The sequence below is a fragment of the Nyctereutes procyonoides genome, unplaced genomic scaffold, assembly GCF_905146905.1.
Source record: "Nyctereutes procyonoides isolate TBG_1078 unplaced genomic scaffold, NYPRO_anot_genome, whole genome shotgun sequence".
NCBI lineage: Eukaryota > Metazoa > Chordata > Mammalia > Carnivora > Canidae > Nyctereutes > Nyctereutes procyonoides.
Window position 1 is genome coordinate 41,283 of NW_026575037.1, and position 17,879 is coordinate 59,161.

At 47.9% G+C, this 17,879-nt stretch overlaps 1 protein-coding gene across 3 annotated transcripts; it reads left to right on the forward strand.

Annotated features, from left to right (window-relative positions):
- The first annotated feature begins 3,375 nt into the window (after positions 1 to 3,375).
- On the forward strand, positions 3,376 to 16,963 carry METTL13 (methyltransferase 13, eEF1A lysine and N-terminal methyltransferase). Of its 3 annotated transcripts, XM_055319427.1 has the most exons (9): positions 3,376 to 3,473; positions 3,644 to 3,872; positions 5,444 to 6,203; positions 7,476 to 7,675; positions 9,281 to 9,476; positions 10,336 to 10,503; positions 11,787 to 12,002; positions 14,179 to 14,310; positions 15,816 to 16,963. In XM_055319427.1, exons 1-9 carry the CDS (start codon positions 3,442 to 3,444, stop codon positions 16,088 to 16,090), a joined length of 2,208 nt encoding a protein of 735 aa, XP_055175402.1. In that variant the 5' UTR covers positions 3,376 to 3,441; the 3' UTR covers positions 16,091 to 16,963. The 3 variants fall into 3 exon arrangements, with proteins under 3 accessions (XP_055175402.1, XP_055175404.1, XP_055175403.1); XM_055319429.1 differs by lacking the exon at positions 3,644 to 3,872 and having other exon boundaries at positions 3,433 to 3,473; XM_055319428.1 differs by lacking the exon at positions 3,376 to 3,473 and having other exon boundaries at positions 3,489 to 3,872.
- Positions 16,964 to 17,879: the final 916 nt, after the last annotated feature.

The following is a 17,879-nucleotide window of genomic DNA, read 5'->3' on the forward strand; positions in this document are numbered from 1 at the left end:
TTTTTTTTTTTTTTGAAAAAAAAAATTTGGTTTTCAAGGTTTGTTTGTTTTTTTTTTTTCTTCCTGCAAAGGAACTCTTAGTTTAGAATTATGGAGAAAACATTGTAATAGTGCACCCTTGTAATCTTTCCCAGGATCTAGGCTGCACAAAACAAAGTTAAAAAGCAAAAACAGGCTTTGGGAGCCTCCACAGTAGGGATCTGATGCACAGAGCACAGGCCATCATCCTTGGCACCATCCCTCACCATTTCTAGTTTTCAAAATATTATGGCCACTGGCCCCAAAGATAAGCAGCTTGCTGTATGCTATGTCCTTTGCTTTCTCCCATTACAGTAGATATGCGGTCCACCCATTATCAGGAAAAGAGTCACCTACAGATGTCCACAGTGATAGAAGAAACTATTAAACAAAGGGAATCCGGGGAATCAAATACAATACCGAGGCAGGCTGGCTAAATTCACTCCGTCATACATAACTGTTGAAATTTTTTTAAACGATTAGAGTTTTGCCTCAATTATGTGCGTGTGTCCATCCCATGAATTCACGTTAATGTGTAAGGGGATTCTCGGAAAATTGCAAGTGCTATGCAAACTAAAAAGTACTATTATGATTATCTTGATATAGGAATCCAATGTCAGCTTGAGCACTACTTCTCAGGTCAGCAACAATGCCTTTAAGAAAGTGCTAATGCCAGGTAATAAAATGGTACAACATTATCCTAGAATGTCATGCTTGCCTTCCATTATTCTAACCTAGGGGACCGTTCAATTCTTAGCTTCTCAAATTTGGAAAAGAAACCCATTTGCAAAGACTTCCAGTATGAAATCATTTCCAGCGCCGCATGAGCCACTCCCTGGACACCAAGGAGAGATTCCCTTTAAACAGTTTTACACTGCACACATGAGGTATTTTCACGGTCTGGACCACAAAGTCCAGTTGGATGCCACTGATAGAATTTGAGAAGGGAATGAGCCCTGGGATAGGCATGCAGGACAGGAGAGTGGCTTTGAGCCTGTCGTGGGCTAGCACGGTGACCTCTAAATTCCTCTCAAGCAACAGTTCTCCAAATGACCTCCCTTCTCCTTCCCCTGTGCCATCGTATAGGCAATTTCCTCAGTCATCCAGACGCCTATATGGGCACCATTCTGAGTCCTCGGGTCTTCTATTCCCCGTATATGATCAGACATCACTTGCTTCCATTCTCCCTGAGAGCATTCTCCTATCAGTTCTGTCATGAGCCTCATTGTTCACTGGCTTCTTATGGCCTGACAGCTTTAATCTGAACACTCAGAATGGAAGACTTCTCAAAACAGAGGTGCTGCTCACCTCAGTTCTGTTTTAGCTTCTGAAGCTGCATTCTTCCCACTGTAACCTTCTGCCCAACCACCCATACCCTCTCACGGAAATGCTCTGTAGTGGTTTCAAAACCTTAGTGACTTCATACAAATTTAGTGTCTTCCAGTTCTGGAGGAGGGAAGCCCGAGGGGGTCTTACTGGACTAAAACCAAGGTGTCTACCGGGCTGAGTTCCTTCTGGAAGCTCTAAGGGAGAATTCTTTTCCTTGGCCCTTCCAGCTTTCATAGGCTGGAAGGCCCTTTCCTTGGCTCCCAGTCCCCTCTTCCATCTTTAAAGCCAGCAATGCGGCTCCAATCCTTCTCATGTTACCACCTCTATCCTTTTTCTCGGCTGTCTCCCTCTTCCATTTTTAAGGACCTTGTGATTACATTGGGCCCATCTGGGTAATCTAGATTAGTCTCCCTATTCTAACGTCAGATGCTTAGGAAACGTAATTTCCCTCTCAGCATAGGCTAATTTATTGACATGTTCTGGGAATTAGGACATACCCGTCTCAGGGGGAAAGTGTCTTCTGTCTATCACATGCTCTATGCTATTCTCTGTCTCCCACATTTTCAGAAATGCTTTTATTATCTATGCCTCCTTTTGCAAAGATCTCAGCAACAATTAGTTGAATATCGTTGCTAGAAACCCCATGCTTAAATTAAGTAAGACTACTACTTGCAGATTATATACTGAGAGAGGTCTGGATTTATATTTTTAGGGTATGACACCGAATGATCTCATCTACATGCACTGTGCATTTTAAAGCACACTGGTAACCACCCCGGAATTCCTGATAAAACACAGACCATCTTTTTTTTTAAGATTTTATTTATTTATTCTTGAGAGACACAGAGAGAGGCCGAGACACAAGCACAGGGAGGAGCAGGCCCCATGCAGGGAGCCCGATGCGGGTCCCGATGTGGGACCCGATCCCGTGACTCCAGGATCACGACCTGGCCCTAAGGCAAGCGCTAAACCGCTGAGCCACCCAGAGATGCAAATCCTTGGACCGCAGCATAGACCCGATCCGTCAGAAACTCTGGAAGCGAGATTCAGCAACCTGTTTTAATAGGTCTCCCAGGTGAGCCTGAATCATGGCTAAGATCGAGCACTACTCTCGTAAACCAGATGAAGTCCACTAACGACCACCGGTCTACGTGGCCACCTGTGCTGGTGGGGTCTCTCACCCCCGGCCTACAGGTCGATGCCCAGTGCACGCCCGCCTGCCTGCCGCCTGCGTGCTCCCTCCCGCTACTCCCAGCGCCGTGAACAGCGCAGCGATGCGCAGTATTCGGCGCCTGTGCGCTTCACAGGACCTTCCTTATTCCTTAGGGTGTCAGGTGAGACGAGAGGACAGTCTGTCCGTTAAGCGCCTCAAGCAAGCAGTCGCAACCACTGTTCGACGGCGCCAGCGTGACGTCTAGGGAGGCCGATGCTCAAAATGAGCTTGACGGCGCATGGTGTCCTCCGGGGGGACAAGGTGAGGAGCAGCTTCGGAGCACGCAGCGGCTCTCCTCGGCGGCAGCTCACGTCGCTACAGTAACAGGGGAATGAATCCTGCCTGTGGGCCGACAGGCCAGCCTCCTGCAAAACAAACCTCAATCGTCCAAGCGGCTACGGGAAGCGACGGTGCGCGGGAGACGCAGAGGACGACCGGGCGAGGAGGGCTGCCTGCTGCTGGGCGTGCTCGCCTCACTCCTCGCCTCGCGCCCTTCCCCCGGCGTCTCTCTTCGGGAGCCTCCTCCTCCGGCGCCCGCAGCCGGCCGCGCTCGGGGTCAGAAGCGGCCGCGAGGTCCGCTCGGAGCGGAACGGGTCGCCCGGCCGGGAGGGCCGCGCGCGGAAACCTCACACCCGGGGCGGAGGCCCCCGCGCGGCGCGCACAGCCGGCCGGGCGGCCCCGGAAGCGCGGCCCCGGAAGCGCGGCCCCTTCCGCCCGGACTTGGGCCCGAGGCCCCGCCCCCTCCCGCGGCGCGCCGGGGAACGCTCGGCGCCGCGTGGACCGCGCAGGCGCGTGGCGAGCGCGTCCCGGCCAATGAGGTGCCAGAGCCACCGCGCGGGGCGGGCCTGCGTGGCCGGCCAATCGCGCGGCCGCGCCCCCGGATGTGGTTGCGGGTCCCGCGCCCCGCTCTGAGGTAGCGTGAGGGGGCGCACGTGGGGCCGCGGCCTGGAGCCGGGAGGAGGGGGGGCCGTGGGCTGGGCTCGGCGTCCCGCGTGTGGGCGCGGCGCGGAAGCGTCAGCCCTTTGGGTTTCGGGCGGGGGAGAAGTCGGCGTGGGCGTTTGTGCGGAACGACTCCCGCCGCAGGGTCGCCGCCGGCGCGTGTGGGGAGCCCGTCCCATGGTCCCTCCTCGGGCGAGTGGGGCAGTCGGACGCCGGCAGCATGAACCTCCTACCCAAAAGCTCGAAGGAGTTCGGCTCCGCTGACTATTGGGAGAAGTTCTTCCAGCAGCGAGGGAAGAAGGCTTTCGAGTGGTATGGAGGCTACCTGGAGCTGTGCGGGGTGCTGCACAAGTACATCAAGCCCCGGGAGAAGGTGAGCGCGGCCCGGCGTCCTGGGTGCGCTCGGACCCCGGGCACCGAGCAGGGCGTCCGCGCTGGGTGCGTGCTGGGGCCCGGGTTCTCCGCACCCCTCGGCTCAAAGGGAGGTAAACACGCCTGCTTCGAGGCTTTCAGGGAACAGACGTGCTGCCGCCAGCCCCTCCCCGAATTACTGATCTCCCTGGAAGAGGGCTCCTTTGGGAGTCCAGGCGGAGATGGCCTCCTGGAGCCGTGGTGGGTGGCTCTGTCCCCGTCCACCCCTGTAGGGCAGATAGTGCCTGCGGCTGCACGGAATCGGGAGCCCGTTCTCGGAACTGGGGTGGCCGGCACCCTAATTTCAGGCACCGTGCTTAGCTCATAAGCAACAAGAGCCCTGAGGCACGTTCCAGAAATGGCAGCTGGGGAGTACAGCGCCCGCGGTTGATGGAGACGGAACTGTACGTCGTGCAGGTGGGGAAGAGGCAGGGAGTAAAATGTCATGTTCTTGGAGGACGCTCTACGTGCCAAGCCTCGTGCTGGGTGCTATGTGTGTTCAACAGTTCAAATCTCATAATGAATTCTGTAAGGTTCGCTCATTGCATGGACATGGAAACTGAGGCTCTGAGAGCCAGTCTCTTGCCCAGGATCATACATGTAGTAAGCAGCCACATGGGCTTTTAAATTCAATCCTATCTAGTCTAAGGTTTATGCACTTTTCTAGAGATAGTGACATTGGGGGAGAATATTTAAGGATCAATGTGCAGTTGCCCCACAGAGGGTGGTCGCAACTTGTGTTTTAAGTTTGGCTTTAGAAAATAGGAGAGTGTGGGCACCGGGGGGCTCAGTCAGTTAGTGTCTGACTTCTGAGCTCAGCTCAGGTCTTGGTCTCTGGGCTGTGAGTTCAAGCTCTGCTTTGGGCTCCTGTACTGGTGGTGGAGCCAACTGAAACACACAAAAGTAACAGAATACGGTCAGGTGGACCTGAAGCCGTGAGTGGAATAGAGTTATGTCACAGCAAGGTTTTCAAGAGTAAAACAGGAGGTTTGAGTTCAAAACTACTGTTTTTAGATTCTGTGACTTCTCTCCCTTCTTGAGTGTTCAATGCTTGCTTCAGGGAAAGCATGGACTTGGTTGTTTTTGTAACATGGAAAGTCCCTTTTTATATACATACCTTGCATCCTTGATGAATGAATGTGGATTTCTTTCTTTTTTTTAAATTTTATTTATTTATTCATGAGAGACACACACACACACACAGAGAGAGAGACGCAGAGACACAGGCAGAGGGAGAAGCAGGCTCCATGCAGGGAGCCCAACGCGGGACTCGATCCCGGGTCTCCAGGATCACGCCCTGGGCTGAAGGGGGCGCTAAACCGCTGAGCCACCCAGGCTGCCCCATGAATGTGGATTTCAAAGTGAGATTCTCAAAGCCGTAGTTTTTCAAGGTGGAGCCTAGAATCAGCTTAGAATCAGTAGCATCTGCATCTTCTAAGAACTTGACAGCCATACGGAGACTTGATTCTGGGAAGTATCTGCCAGTTATTCCTTTACCTTGATCACCTTCATCTTGTTGGCTTTTTCCCTCAGGTACTGGTGATTGGGTGCGGTAACTCAGAGCTCAGTGAACAGCTGTATGATGTGGGCTATCAGGATATAGTGAACATCGACATCAGTGAGGTGGTCATCAAGCAAATGAAGGAGCGGAATGCCAGCCGACGGCCCCAGATGAGCTTCTTGAAGATGGACATGACACAGATGGAGTTTCCTGATGCTTCCTTCCAGGTGGTGTTGGATAAGGGCACCCTGGACGCTGTCCTGACGGACGAGGAGGAGAAGACCCTGCACCAAGTGGACAGGATGCTGGCTGAGGTTGGCCGTGTCCTGCAGGTGGGCGGTCGCTACCTCTGCATCTCCCTGGCTCAGGCTCACATCCTGAAGAAAGCAGTGGGTCACTTCTCTCGGGAGGGGTGGATGGTGAGGGTACACCAGGTGGCCAACAGCCAGGACCAGGTGCTGGAAGCAGAGCCTCGGTTCTCCCTACCTGTTTTTGCCTTCATCATGACCAAGTTCAGGCCAGTCCCTGGCTCTGCCCTTCAAATCTTTGAGCTCTGTGCTCAGGAGCAGGGCAAGCCTGTGCGGCTGGAGAGTGCCGAGCGGCTGGCTGAGGCGGTGCGGGAGCGGCAGCAGTATGCCTGGCTGTGCAGCCAGCTGTACCGCAAGGCCGGGCTGGGGAGTGTATCTCTGGACTTGTGCGATGGGGACACGGGGGAGCCACGCTACACCCTCCACGTGGTGGACAGCCCCACTGTGAAACCATCGCGGGACAATCATTTTGCCATTTTCATCAGTGAGTTGGGATTGCTCCCTCTCTTCCCTGGAGGGGCTGGCTCATAGGGGCTGGGACTTTGGTGGATGGGTATGCTTTGGCCGATTTTATCTTGCAGGGGGTGGCACTTCAAGAGTTTAGACTAGTCCAGGCCTGAGGAACAGGGAGTAGCAGCTGTCCAGCTACCTACTTAAGATTTGAGGCATATTTCTTCACATCTTCATTGCAAAAGCTTGGTGAAGTGTGAGAATGGCTTTGGTAGGGAGGAGAGAAAGGCAAGACAGATCAATTTAGGTAAGTGTCACAGTGTTGAGAGTTACTTTGTAACATGGAGTGACAAGCAGCAGAGTCAGCTCTGTAGCCTGTGAGCTGCATGACTTGGGGGGAATTTGCTGTGCTTCTCTGCTGAATTTAGGGAGACAGTACAGAGTAGTCGCTTAAAAAGTGACTATTTGGGTTCCAGTTCTAGCTCAGTCTAGCTCAGTCTTGGTGGTGTGACCTCAGACATACCTTTTCTTTCTGTGCCTGAGTTTCCTCATCTATAAAGTGATTTAGTTGACTGTGTCATATAGGTGTGAAAAGTGTAAGGTCTCTTAGGGTGCTGCTCCCACATAGTAAGTGCTTAATAAACAATAGTGGTGTTTAATGATAAGGATGAGGAAGTGCTTTCAAAAGTAGCAAATTCCAGACAGTGGCAAGGTGTTGAAATCATCATGCTGGTGATTTGCTGACAGGTGAGCTATTTTCCCAAGTATTCCATAATCCTACCTGTCTACCTTTGGGAACAAATGGTATAACCAGTATAAGCATGGAATTTGGGGCTGGACTGCCTGGGTTTAAGTCCCAGCCTCACCATTTACTAATTGTGTGGGAAATTAATTGGCAAATAACTTGGGCAAATAATTCAGCTTCTGTGTCTCAATGTCCTCATTTATAAATGGGAATATTAATACCACCTGTACCGTAGACTACTGTGAGAATTCAATTAGTTTCTGTTTGTAAACTTCTTGGAATACTGCTTGGCATGCAATAAGCGTTAGCATTATTGCTATTTTTCTTGCAGTAGGTGCCTGCCTCTCTCCTCTTACACACAGGGTCATGTGGGTCCTACCATGTGTCTGATGGCTGCTTTACTCTGAGCCTTGTGTACTAGGGAAGTGATAACCCTCAGTGGGTCACATTCGGAAGGGATGCTGGGCCTACGCCAGGGCTGACTCGTGGCCATGTAGGTCATATTGATTGGGGCTTGAACACTCTTCCCTGGACTCCCTGTCACCAGCTGCCTCTTTCCAGTCCCCCAGGGTCGGGAGACCGAGTGGCTCTTTGGCATGGAGGAGGGTCGGAAGCAGCTGGCGGCCAGTGCAGGCTTCAGGAGGCTGATCACAGTGGCCCTCCACCGAGGTCAGCAGTATGAAGGCATGGACAGCATCCAGGCCGAGCTGTCAGCCAGAGTCATGGAGTTGGCTCCTGCCGGGATGCCCAGCCAGCAGCAGGTAACAAAGCTTTGGCAGAGCTTTCACAGATTGCTAGAGAAGTCGTATTAGGCAGGAAGGCAGAAGGTGTCTTGGACCTGGGACTAGTGTCTCTTCCCTTAGGCTGTTCCTGGAGGGCATATCAACACCTCAGAACTGAGTGGTCAGTACTTAGTTCTCTTGCTTCAGGTAGTGAGAGGAAGGTGAGTAGTTGCTCTTTGGAGACCCATAGTAGCATCTGTGTTTGTGTGGCCTTTGAGACTCCACAAATGCTCTTCCCCTTGCAGGCTCCAGCTCTTTATACTGTGCATTGCTCAGTATGTTTCTCCTTACCCTTTTTTTGTGCAGGCCTTCCTTGACCATTTTGTTTTCTAGAACCATCATTATCTGAGTGTAGAATGGAAAAGAGGCAAAAACAGCTCAGGTTAGTTTTCAGGATATTAGTATTGCTGGTCAGGTATTTTCCTATGGAGGAAAACACTACTTTGGCAAGTAGTGTTATGGTATTCATCAGCCTATATTGTCTTGTTCCATCCTGCTCATTGGTGAATTTACTGCAGGTACTTTATCCATGATGGATAGAAAGGCCAGGGTCCCTAGAAGCTTGTTGCTGAAGTAACAGATTTGAAAAGATGCACCTAGACTCCCAGGTTATAGCCTGTTGTTCTGCCCACTCGGCTGTCTTGTGTTTGCAGATGAACGTGCTTGATTCTTCCTGGCAGACTCTGGGGTTGGTGTCCACCAGAGAGATGCGGATCCTGTGGGGAGGTCATTTGGCACCTTCTGTCCAGTGCCTACATTTCTGTAAAGTCAGAGGCCCCTGGTGATTATGACATTTTCTTGGAGGTCTTTAAAAAATTAGAAAAGAGAAATGATTAGAAAGAGAGAGTAAAGATTAGAAAGATAAATGGAAAAGTCTGGGGGGAAAATGTATTTTTCTCCTAGTTTTTTCTCCTGTTTAGAAAAAATAAGGGAAAAGGTGAGAATAATTGGGGGAAGGGAGAGATTTTCCAAACTTGGAATTTTTGCTTTTCCTCTGGATTTTGTTGTCTTTATCCCTGTTCAGGCTCCTTCTCTCATAGTTATAGTCTTCTCCTGAGTGTTCCCTCTAGCTTTTATGGAAAGTCCTTTGAGGATTCCTAAAGAGAAACTCATGTGTTTTGTTTTATTTTATTTTTTTAAGATTTTATTTATTTATTCATGAGAGACAGAGAGAGAGAGAGAGAGGCAGAGAGACACAGGCAGAGGGAGAAGCAGGCCCGATGCAGGGAGCGTGACGCAGAACTCGATCCCGGGACTCCAGGATCACGCCCTGGGCCGAAGGCAGGCACTAAACCACTGAGCCACCCAGGGATCCCCACTCATGTTTTTTTCTTAGGGAGAACCCATTGCATTTCACTGAGGGTTTTGGAAATCTTTGTGTTCAATTGGTTTTCAGAAGAGTGAATTAAATCTTTTGGGATGTGTTGAAAGGCTCCAGGAAAGTTCAAGGCAAACCTTGGAAGTTCTTGCTGTCTAGAACCTTGATATGGGGATTCCTCATATACCCACAAAGGGAAAGGGTTATAATTCCTCATGTTTCTTAACTGAGGTGGTGTTTGACCACATCTCTTTTTATATCTTCAGGTGCCCTTTCTGTCTGTGGGTGGGGACATCGGGGTCCGGACCGTTCAGCACCAAAACTGCAGTCCCTTGAGTGGCAGCTACGTGGTCGAGGATGTGCAGGGGGATGACAAGCACTATTTCCGGCGGCTGATCTTCCTTAGCAACAGGAGTGTGGTGCAGTCAGAAGCAAGGTTGCTGAAGGATGCGTCTCACAGAGGTGAGGTATCATCAACACACTAGTAGGATCCAAGTGGACATGGCTGGACTCTCCATCTGGGTGGTAGAAAGACCTGGCAGCTTGGCTAAGATGTAGGACAGAACTGGGTACCTGTGGTCAGAGGCACAGGGCTCTGCAAGTTGTCCTGTTACCATCTGGGCTCTTAAAATTTAAGTGGCAATAAGCAAAATAGAGGTGTATGTTATTCTTGAGCAGAGCCTGGGTCTGAAATGATGAGGGGCTGGGGAGGTGGTTCACCAAATAGTTGTGATTATCACTTCAATGCCTTCAGTTTAGAGGCTGTTTTGCATGTTGCTTCATATGCATCTGTATTATATTCATTAGTAAACTTCTGTGAGATGAGCCAGAAACATTTAGAGCCTCTCCATAGTGCCACCTGCTAGCATGTTTCAGAGAGGCTTTAGAGTTGGTGAGTACCTTAGAGGTCACCTAGCCCAGTACTATTCAGTAGAACTTTCTACATTGGAGGGAATATTTAATAATCACTTAACTGCCCAATATAGTCACCATTAACCATGTGTGGCTCTTGATCATGTGAAATGTGGCTGGTGCCAGTAAGGAATTGAATCTTTTTAAACAGTTGTATTAATGTTTACATTTCCATACCTGCAAGTGGCTGGAGGTTACAGTATTGGGCAGTGTAGATCGAGGCCATGTCCTCTGGGATTTTTTTTTTTTTTTTTTTTTTTTTTTTAATTTAAGTAGGCTCCATGCCCAGTGGTGTGGGTTTTGAGTTGAATCAAGCTCACTACAGCACAGTGCTGCTGATGTGGCTCCCCTTCCACAGACTACAGTGCTAAGTAAGCATAGGACCTCATCATCTCTACCTCTTCTTTAGCCCAGAAGAAACGGAAAAAGGACAGGAAAAAGCAGCGGGCTGCTAACACTCCCGAGGACCTCTCAGCAGCCCCAGGGCAGTCCATTGACAAGAGTTACCTGTGCTGTGAACACCACAAAGCAATGATTGCCGGCCTTGCCCTGCTGAGAAACCCGGAGCTGCTCTTAGGTGAGGGAAGTGCCCCTGCCCTCCACAGGAGGGGCCTGTAAGATTGCAGATGGATGCCGTGTCAGCTGGCTTGTGCTTTGAGCACAGGGATTAGAGACCAACAAATGCTCATACAGCAAAGCTTTCTTATTCCCAGCCATCTCCCAAGTTAATTTAATAAACATTCAGTAACTTTTCCCTCAACTCTAATTGTGATCTTGAAATGGCTGCATCTGTGGATGTCTAAAGTTTTTGTTTATTCATTTATTTAAAATATTAAGGTATAAAATATATTCAATGAGACACAAAGTACACAGATTTTAAGTTGTTCAGTTTGATGAGTGTCTGCTTATGAGTCTACCCGTGAAACCAGATTAACCTTTACAAATCATGACTCCAAAAATGCCTTTGCATTTTAGAAGAATTTCTGGCTTTTCAGTCATGTGTTATAATTTGAGCACCAGATGCAATTCTTACTTGAATTTCTACTTAAATAAAAAAAACCTATATTGTAGGCAGTACAGTCTTAGCCTTATTACTAAAACAGGTTTGGCTCCAACTACAGTAGTAAAAAGTACTCATTTTTCTATGTAAGCTTGTAGCTGTTCACCTGAAGTCCTGAGTGTGTCTTACTGAAACACCCTGTATTTTTGGCCTGTATAGGTGCTGATGTATGTCCCTAAAGTCTCAGTTCTTAGGTTTAATCCTCAGGTATTAATCCAATATTTAGTGTCTCCTTTGGGTGATTCTTGTTTCTTGACTTCTATCTTCCTGTGGTAGCTGAGGTTTCTCTGTACTTACAGCTAGGATTTGGGCCTTTGTTTTCCTGTGATTTCTGGAACTCACTCACATGGATTGCTCTCGCTGGGCTGATGTGTCTGAGAGGCAGTTGTGGCCTTTGGATTGAAAGCTGGGCAGAGGGCATTGCATCTCCACTGCCTTGTGATCTTGAGAGAGATGTTGGCTATCATCCCTCCGAGTTACTAGGGGGAATCTAATAATGCTTATGTTAGGGATGGTGATACGATGTCAGCTGAGTGCTTGGGGATCATTAAAGGTCTGTAATAGTAACACACTGGTTCAGCTTCTGGATCTAGTAGAGAAAGGATTGTGTAACCAGGGGTGAGTTTTCAGATGTCAGATTGGCTTCTACATTTCTGGGATGAGACAGAGAAGCTAGGCCTCTAAACTGTGTTTCCCCTGGGCAGAGCCAGTAATCCAACTTCCTCCTTTCCCCTCCCCAAGGATGGTATAAAACTGTCAGCGAGCAGATTGTCAAATGATACTTGATTCTTTTATTGCAGAGACCCCCCTGGCAATGTTGGTGGTAGGCCTGGGTGGGGGCAGCCTCCCCCTGTTTGTCCACGATCATTTCCCGAAGTCCTGCATTGATGCTGTGGAGATCGACCCCTCCATGTTGGACGTGGCCACCCAGTGGTTTGGCTTCTCCCAGAGCGAGCGGATGAAGGTCCATATTGCAGATGGCCTGGACTATATTACCAGCCTGGCGGGAAGAGAAGGTACTGCTATTGGAGACTTTGGAGGGGTGCTGAGGGAAGATTAATCCAAGGTTGTCAGGCCTGCAAGGGCCTCTAGAATTCATCTCTAAGACGGCAGCATTAGCATTGTCCCAGTCTTAGACCTGTAGATTTGTTCATTCCTTGGTTGATGTATTGATTCAGTGAATACAGGGTGCCGACCATGTGCTCAGCACTGTGCTAGGGGTTGGGCCACAGCAACAAGTGAAACAGTCCGTTTCTGCCCTTGTGGTGCTAACAGATCAGTGGGTCTTTCTCCTGATTCTTTTCTGACTCTGTGTTCTTGTCACTTCCTCATCCTCCCAAGAAACCTAAGGTCTGTAGTGGGTGAGGAAAAGAGGAAGAAAAGTTGGGGTGTGTGTTGGGAAATTTTTTTTTTTTTTCAGTCTTTCAGCTGGAGGTGAAGCCAGAGATAGAGCAAAACAGCGTTCATATAGATCAGTGGTTGTAAAGCTGAGGAGCATCAGGCAGTGTCTGCAGATGTGTTTTTGGTGCTTGTAACCGCAGGGTGAGGGTACTTCTGACAGTGAGTAGAGACCAAAGATCCTGCTAAACACCCTACAGTGCACAGGACAGCCACCCATGACAAAGAATTATCTGGCCCCAAATGTCACTGCTGAGGTTCAGGAACCCTGAGGCAGATGCTACTCCGTGGGGATGCTGATGGCCGTGCTGCTGCTGGAATTGAGACTCCATTTTGCTCTAATAATTCGTGTCCCTGATTTATGACAAAAGACATACTAATGTTCTGCAACAGCTCTGTGATCCTTTTGCCACTTGATATGGAGGCTGGGGATGGTGCTTCCCAGAGCCTGAGCCCCTCAGGGAGAAGTCAGTCAGGTTGGTTCAATTTTAAGTGGACCTGGTGAGCTCAGGCCACCCACCCCTCCTGGTCTGCCTATTCCATCGCTGATACTCTGGTTCTCACTGGTTTAGGGCATCTCCCAGTAAAGTGTGGCAAAGCAGGATGGCTGGGGTGAGTACCTTGGTGCTGGGGTGGACAGATGGTGCAGAGATTTTAATTGCAAACTGAATTTAAGGATATCAGAGCTTCAGAGATTACCTCTGAGGCTGGGGCCAGTGTGGGGGCCCAGTCCCAACACAGCTAGTACATGTGAAACATTGAAAACTGCCCTAGGCTCATGGCAGGCTGTCAGTGCGTGACATGTTGCTGTATTGACAGTTGGTTGATGGGTTTTGAATAATCTGGCAGTCACCTCTAACAACCACCTTCCAGATCATTGGAGGGCTCCTACAAATGTGGACAGTGGTAGTTCTTGGACTTTGATGAGCTGAAGCTGACATGTTCTGCTCTCTTAAGAAACCCAAACAAGATCTGTGTTATGCCCTGTTATGGGCATACAGTAGTCCTAAGTCAGTATTTATGAATTCTTGAATAATTGGTATCACAGTCTCAAAGTTTGCTAAAAGTCAGTAGTATTGTAGGCTTACCCCTTGTAAAAACTGTTTTCATTATAGCAAGGAGCTCATCCAATGCATCATCAGTTCTTTCTCATTTAGCAAAATCTTTCTTGAGCCAGCTATTGTTTGAGGACTAGAAAAGATACACTAATTAATTTGAGGGCATTTTCTCCCACAGCCATTTGCAGAGTCAGCCCTTAAAGGCTTAGGCAGCTGATTTGCTGCCTAGCAGTAGTTCTCAACTTTGCCTGATTTAGGAATTTCTTGGGAGTTTAAGGAAAATACCAGAGGCTTCCTATCTCTTCTCTGACCTGTTCCTCCCACGCCAGGGTTTTTGACTCAGGTGGTCAGGAATGGAGCCCAGATTCTCAAAGTATTTTGAATATTCCCAGGTGACTAATGCTTTGCCTGGATTGAAAATTACTGGTATAGATGAACTGTTAACCAAGTAGTAATCATGCTAGCATGGACCCCATGAATGTGTGTGCCTTTGGAAGGTGCTTTTAAATACGGAGGAAAAGATCAGATAAAGGCCATTTCATGTAAGGGGCTCACAGCAGAACCCTGATTGACCACGACTTTCCTGGACAGCGTACTTAGTGCCCTTACAGGCAAATGACAGAGTCCATGTCATCCTTCGGACTTAGCCACCTGTGGCCACCACAGGTCACAGGGAATATAGGGAGTAGGAATGTAAATGGTGGTAGACAAAGACTTGTTTGCTTCTCTTTCCCAGCACGGCCCCGCTACAATGTCATCATGTTTGATGTAGACAGTAAGGATCCAACACTGGGCATGAGTTGTCCACCACAAGCTTTTGTGGACCAGCCTTTCCTACAGAAGGTCAAAAGCATCTTGACTCCGGAAGGTAGGAAGTATAAAAGGTTAGGGAGGGATGAGGGGTGGGCCCTTTCAAAATTGTTTTCTTTTAAATGAAAAATGTGCACGTCATAAGTGTAGCTCAATGAACTTTCCTGAGTTGAACACACCCATTTACCAGCGTCAAACACAGAACATTTGCAGCACCCCAGAAAGCCTACCTCTTAGGTCTTTCCAGTAACTCATCCTCCTCTCAAGGATAACCCCTGTTCTAGCTTAAGTCAGTATAGCTTGGTTTGTTTTTGTTTTTAAAGATTTTATTTATTCATGAGAGACAGAGAGAGGCAGAGACATAGGCAGAGGAACAAGCAGTCTCCCTGTAGTGAGCCTGATGTAGGACTCGATCTCAGGACCCCAGGATCATGACCTGACCGAAGACCTATGCTCAAGCATTGAACCACCCAGGTGCCCCAGTACAGCTTAGTTTTGCTCATTTTTTTTCTTTGTATAAATGGAATCTTATGGAACATACTGTTTGCCTTCTTTCACCAAACATGATCTTTATGAGATTTATCCATAGCGTTGTGTTTACCTTTTTCCTTTATATTGGTGTGTAGTATCATTGTGTGTCTATACAACATTCATTTTTCCATTCTGCTGTTGGTGTTAGATATTTCCTACTTGGGGCTTTTATAAATAGTACTGATATCAACATTCTAATAGATGCCTTTTGGTGAGATATATTTGCAGGTGTGTTATATATTTGTAGGTAGGGTTATATATAAAACATTTTTGTAGGTAGGGTTGTAATTTGGATCATAGTTTACTGGTAAGCTGGGGTTTTCTAGATGTTGCCACAGTTTGACAAGGTGTAGCAATTCACATTTCTCCCAGCTTGGTCACGCTAGCTACCGCTTGATTTCTTTCTATGTGGGCTGCACTAGGCTGTGCTGTGTCATCTTTGTAGCAGCCTGTTTTCAGATAAGTAAACCAAGTAAGGAATCTTTGCCGGGGTGACACAAGGTAACAAGCTGCACTCCAACCCCAGTCCTTGCGACTTAGAAACGAGTTCTTAGTCCATATTGACAGCCTCCCAGATGTTTTGATTTGTGTCAGGTACTTGAGTGAACAGAGTTATTTGGAACCTTCGTTGTCACAGGTCATGGTAACCTTGGTCCTCTTACTGGCTGATAAATATTCCATAATGTACGTCAGGAAGCTAACATCCCTGTGGAATTGGTACATTTTTTTCTCGGGGTATGTATTCCTTCTTTCTCAAAGCAATTGTTGGGGAAACTGAGGCACGGAGAATGGGAATTTGTTAGCAGCACAGAAGAGCAAAAATTAGCTTCAGGTTTTCTTGTAGTTCACGTATTCCCCATGCTCTTCTCTGTCTTCATATGCGGTGTGTTCTCTGCAGACTCACCGCAGTTTTGTTTTCCTAGGCCACCAACCTCCCTGTGGCAGGAATTGGTATATTCCTCAGAGCTGAATCTTGTCTCCAGCATGTCTCCTGATCTGATGAACATGACTCTTTTCCTTCCCACCATATAGGTGTTTTTATCCTCAACCTCGTGTGCCGGGACTTGGGGCTGAAGGACTCAGTGCTGACCGGGCTCAAAGCAGTCTTCCCTCTCCTGTATGTCCGGCGAATTGAGGGTGAAGTAAACGAGATCCTGTTCTGTCAGCTGCACCCAGAGCAGAAACTTGCCACATCAGAGCTCTTGGAGATGGCCCAGGCCTTGGAGCAAACCCTGAGGAAGCCTGCGAGGGGTTGGGATGACACTTACATACTGTCAGATATGCTCAAGACCGTGAAGATTGTGTAACTCCTTGGCTGGGAAGTCTGTTCCGCTTCCTGCCCACACTGACCTTGGGCTCCTAGCCTTCCAGAGATTGAAGAATTATAATGCACAGTATTTTTTAAGCCTCATATTTTTCTTGGTTTCATACTCAGTTGCGTGCGACCTCCAGCTTAGTGAGGTTGCCTGAAGATCTGGGGAAATAAAAAATGTCCGTCCCATCCTGTCATCTTTAGTACCACTTGGATTGATCCCCTCTGCTTCCTGTACTGTGTCCTTGAGTAGGATTCCCTGCTGGAGCCCCCAACAGATGCTGATGCCTTAATGACTATACACCAAGTTCCTTAGGATGGAAGACAATCAAATTTGATTGCTGGTTTGCTTTCACTTTATCTTTCTACTGGTTCTGTGGGAATGATCTCAAGTGAGATAGCATAGTATTCTGTGCCAGAAGACTATAAAGAGAATAGGATTTCCATAGATGTGAGACAGATTTGTGAGAACATCTAATCTACTCTGTCTCCCCCCAGATGGAACTGCTGCTGACATGATCCCAAGTTTTAAGAATCTATTAACCCACTTTAACAACTTTCCTCAGCTACCCCAACCTTGTAGCCTAAGCTCTTTGTTCTGTTCTTGTGGAAGGGATGGATGTAAGTGGCCCCATAACTGCATGTCAGAGACAGTCGACTAAAATCTCCAGTATCAGTTTACTCTCCTTCACTGAGTGACAGCTATATGTGGGACCCAGTGTAAAGACTGCGGTGGAAGTAAAGATGGTTAAGAACGGCTAGAAGACATGGATTAGTAATAAAAACAAACATGTTCCAGTGACTTACTAAGTGACTCACATACACTATCTCATTTAATGAAATAAACGAAAGTTAAACTAAAACCACATCTAACCCCAAGTCTCACTTGAGCCTCTCACATCAGTCCTATATGTTTTTTGAAACTAAAACCAGCAGTTCAGAGATTGGCTTGAATTTCATCTCCTCTAATTATGCCAAGGCTGACTTAATGAGCATCACCATGGAAAATAAATGTCACCATCCACCACCCCAAGTTACTTCACAGGTCCTTTCAAATGGACTCTAACCTCCTGAGGTATAACATATTTCAAAGTTAGAGTGTCATCTTTACAAAATTGTATTAGCTCATTGAGGAGAAAGGATGTAAGGATTTTGGATTTTATCCATTGCAAATACTTGGTATTTCTTAGGGGATGGTCTTTCCCTGGAGCCATCATGTAAAAGGAAGACTATGTCTTGCAATGCCCCTGTACCTCAAAGGGCCCTAGTTTGGGAATCCTCTATTTTCTAATCTGTAAGTTCACTCAGTGTTAGGACAGGTGATAAAGGAATGGGGTCTGAGTCAGAGGATCTACTCTGCCATTCTGTTCTCACTCTCAAGCTGTGCTGACTTTGGAATAGCACATTTGGGTGGCACAGCCAAGCTCAGGATTTACCAGAATGAAGATGAGGTCTCCACAATATCTTGGGAAAGTCATCCAGGGAATTAAGCAGACTTCTTGGAAAGCCTTTGGAAGTGGGAAGAGGCTGTCATGGGTGATGATAGTTGTCTTCAAAATTTTGGAAGTCTGTGGGTATGAAAGAAGAGTGATGTTGAGTATGTGTTCCTCCAGAGACTGAAGAAAGATCCGTGGGCAAAAATTATAGTTGGGCAGCTTTCAGCTTCATTTCCTACAGAGAGATTTGTACCAATGGAGACCACTTTGGTCATATACACGTGGTGACTCAGGCTGTTTACTCAGACACTGGTCTTAAGCCCCCTTGGTGTGCTCCTGAAGTTGTGA